The 4,123-nt window shown below is 37.3% G+C and overlaps 1 protein-coding gene across 1 annotated transcript; it reads left to right on the top strand.

Annotated features, from left to right (window-relative positions):
- Window positions 1-844: 844 nt before the first annotated feature.
- LOC103780468 (rho GTPase-activating protein 7-like) lies at window positions 845-3,724 on the top strand (the record flags this gene model as incomplete). Its single annotated transcript, XM_008948155.1, has 2 exons — window positions 845-1,897; window positions 3,589-3,724. Coding segments are annotated over exons 1-2 (1,189 nt in total), but the record flags the coding sequence as incomplete, so codon positions are not given.
- Between the last annotated feature and the right edge of the window lie 399 nt (window positions 3,725-4,123).

Here is a 4,123-nt window from a genome sequence, read left to right as displayed (position 1 = left end):
ATTACTAGATCCCAAATATATTCACCAAGTGCTGTTTTGGGTTGGTTTTGGTTTTGTTTTTTTTCTTTCCAGATTTTATAATGTATTTGGGGTAAGGAATATGCCAAAAGCTTAAATTAGTTTTCGTACAATTGTACTTTTTATTACCACACAACAGCTGATTTCCCCAGCCGTTTCATTTAATACTCATAGTTACAACTAGTCCTGAAAAGAGTGAAACGATTAAAATTAGAGTCACTGAATGGGCCAAAGCTACTCATAAGACAAGTGGTTTATGACTTTGGTATATTTGGAATAACCCAGGAGTTCTGCACTACCTTGCTGGGAAACAGACAGAATTCTGCAATCATCTGAATGAGGAAGAAATACAAAAAATGATGCCATTTATATCCATGGAAATTAATATCTTATGATAGAAACAGTGAAGAGAGACTTATTGCCAGATTTGGGCCTTGGAGCTACTTGCCCATCCGTGCACTTGTTTATACTATTTTTGTTTACCTGATATTGGAGAGCAGTCAGAAAAACTGTTATACTGAACTACGAGTGCTGTCAAGTTTTGTATGAAAACTATTAAAACTTTAAACAAAACAGTCTTCTAAATTCCTGTCCTTCTGGTTCCGCAGTCTTATCTTGCTTTTACACTTTTGTTTAAACTGTTCCTTCCCTTTCTTTTTTTTTTATTTAATTTGGAGTTAACTCAATAACCTAGTCTTTTTTTATTTCCTGCAGATGTTAAAATGATGAAACCCTCTCCCTCCCTGGAACAGTGCACAGCAGCAATGACATCTTCTCTGGTCCTCTGTGGAAGGTACACTGCAGCCTGCTGCTGAACTGTTATGACATGTCTCTAGCAATCAGAAAGAAAAGCTGGGAAGAACATGTGACCCAGTGGATGGGATTGGCTTTGGAGACTGTGGAGTATAATACAGCATGTCGTCACGGACTCACAGCTGATAACTTGCAGACAAGTATGGAAAAAGATGAGGTTTTGAGCATGGACCGGAAAGAAAAATGTGTTTCGTTTCCAGAGTGCTGTTATAGTGGAGAGCTAATTGGCTTCCCTGCAAAGCCGCTGGGAAATGTTTCAAAGGAGGTGGATGAAAACGATAACCATGAGGATGAGGAGCATTTTCTGGAGGCCAGCACAGAAACTCTAGTCCATGTGTCTGATGATGAAGATGACTATTCAACACTCAACCTGGATAGTGTTAATCACCATCTCACTGCTGTAAGAAGAGAACAAAAAGATGAAGAAAAGAGTTTAAATGGAGCAGGCTCCTTAACACAGGTTGTACCAATAACAGAGGGTAATAGGGCAGCTGAAGCATCTGGAATAATTGGAGATATAAGTAAGGAACCTGGTTGTGACATAGTTCCTGAAGAGGAGATGGAAGATGATGTTTGTGTCAGTATTGGCCAAAGCCTGGAGCTTTGTAATTATGAAGGCGTTAATGAAGTAGTAGATGTAGAGAAAGAAAATTGTTCTAATTCTGCAAATGTGAAAGAAATTATTATGCCTGGGAAGCAGCTGCTTCATACTGCTGTAATTGCACAACAGCGCCGGAAATCTGATGCTTTTAAAGATGAGCTTGGAAAGTCTGAGTGTAATGTGGTAGAGAGTGGGATTTCTTCTGAATCATGCACCAGCAGTGACAGACAACTATGTTCAGTAGTGGAATCCAGCAACTGCCTTATGCAATCTTCTCCTTGCTCCTGCATCCCGGCAGTGGAAAATGATCTGGATGAAAGTGGTTTCACAGAACCTCAAGTGGCCCCTGAAAACAAATGCCTTTCAAATGTCAGTTCAACAGAAGACATTCAATGTTTACATGTAAGGAATCATCTGACCACACAAGAACATTCAGACAGTCAAGTGAAATTGCGCAAAAGAAAGGTAGGATGCTCATAAAATGCAGAGATATTTTTCTAGTGTTTTTGCCCAATTTCTTATGAAGGCAATTCCATGACTAATCGATTGGAGATAAATGTGATTTTTCAGCCTTGTTTCATTCATTTGTCAAACAGTTTTGAGAAAAATCTGTCTATGCAACATCCGAGTTTCAGGAGCTCTCTTTGAGGTCTGGAAATGGCTGTCCTGTGAATTTGGAAAGTACCCTATATTCACGTTATTTCATATATATATAATTTTTTATATGTTATACAAGGCTAAATGAATAAATAACTTTTATGGGTTTGAGTTGACTTTTGCTTTTCTGCTGTTGTCAAGTATCTTTATCTCTTCTGTCTTAGGAAACAGATTGTGTCCAGGGGTTTGGAAGCCTTATTGAAAAAAGAGACCAGGGAAAAATCACAACAAAACTTTAAAAAGGGGGGGGGGGAAAATAAAAGAGTGGAAACTCTTTGCAGTAGTTCGTTCATTTTCAGCTTAGCTCCATGAGCATATGTTCTTGCAAAAAGAAGTACTGCTGAGTTCAAAACGATGTTTTGTAATTTTAAAGCAACCTGAGAGTTTCACTGTCTACAAAGAGTAAGGAAGTGTATAATTAAAAAAATTTAATGGACAGATTCCTTGGCTGTAAAACTCTCATTCACTTTAACAGAAGGAGATGTGCTGACTGTGGCACTACACTATTCATCTTAAAGTCAGGCCTTCCCAGCTACATTGCTTATTCTCATTAATAACCAATTTCTAACTGTTTATTTGTCTCTGCCTTTTATCATTTGTTATCATCCAGCTTCTTTTGTCTGTTTTTTTAGTAAATCTGGGTTTTATGAATTGTATGGGTTTTTTTTCCATCAGCTGTAGTGCCTCAGTAACTGTTTCGCTTCAGCACAAATTACGTAACTCTCCCCTCCCTGCCCCACCACAGCAGGGGGTTTGGAACTAGATGATGATCTTTAAGGTCTTTTCCAGCCCAAACAATTCTATGGTTCTGTACCTGAAGTACTGCATGCTAGCACAACATCCTGAACTGCTGGCCAATGCTTCCCTGTGCATACTCTTTGGTAATATTACACTCAACTTATATGGTCAGAAGCTGTAAGTAACTTTTGCAAAATGTTTCGGAAGCCCTGAAAACCAGTCTTCCTTTGGTAGTTCATGCAGTCACAGATAAAGTGGTAACTGTGGTACTGCAGTAAATCTGGTTCTGAGTTACAACTAAGAAATAGAAATCTGACTAGCAATAACAGAAATTCTATAACTTACTCATGTAGACAAAACAGTTGAGCGTTATAAAAAAAAAAAAAAAAAACCAAACCAAACCAAACCAAACCAACCAAAAAAAAAAAAAAAAAAAAAAAAAACCCACCAAAAAAACAACACACCTACCACTGGATTAACATCATATTTGAGAACTAATTGACTATTATGACCATATTCTCAGCTGCTCTCTTAGCATCTCATTTTCTTTTCTCTAAGCATCATTGCTAAGATTGATGTGTGTTTCATATTATCAGCGAGATGTACCATGATGTATTTTTAAATAGCTTCAATCCTGGTAGTTTCCATGTATCTTTTTGTATCTTGTTTTGAAGTCACAGGTCATCTTTTAAATGTATGTTCATGAGAGTTATATTAGAGAATATATTTGTGCTTGTGCCTTCAAATATTTAAAAAGACAGAATATAAAAATTCCAGTGAGACTAATAATGAGAAGAGCTAAGAAAGGATGTAAGCATAGAAAGGAGAAAAACCAGGAGTTACTTGAAGGAAAGTTGACAGTTATGCAGCTGGAGCAACTGCAGACCCTCGTACACTGTAAAATCAGCCTGTTAACTGGAAGGAGTCACCTCGTACCACTCGGGTTAAAGAAGTCTTTACCAACAACCATAAAAAGTTTGGAAAAAAATAGAAAAGGCATAATCTGCATTTTCTTGTGGTATTACTTGTCTCTAATTTTGCAGGGCACTTCTACAAACAATATTCCTGCATGCAGCACTTTATCACATAGATAGATCATGCCCTATTTTACAAAGGCCTGTCTGTGTTGGTAATAATCTGTAATAAAAAATGTGCCTATGTTTACAAACTTTCCCTAAAGCCACTTTTATAATTTTAACAAAACATTAGAAAAACAACAGACTTGAAAATGAATCCATCCATAAAAGCCAAGTATTTGCTTTGCAATGACAGGAAGACTTAAGGGATTGGGAATGG

The sequence above is a fragment of the Merops nubicus genome, unplaced genomic scaffold (assembly GCF_000691845.1).
Source record: "Merops nubicus isolate BGI_N331 unplaced genomic scaffold, ASM69184v1 scaffold13119, whole genome shotgun sequence".
NCBI lineage: Eukaryota > Metazoa > Chordata > Aves > Coraciiformes > Meropidae > Merops > Merops nubicus.
This window is presented reverse-complemented; position numbering and strand designations above follow the sequence as displayed.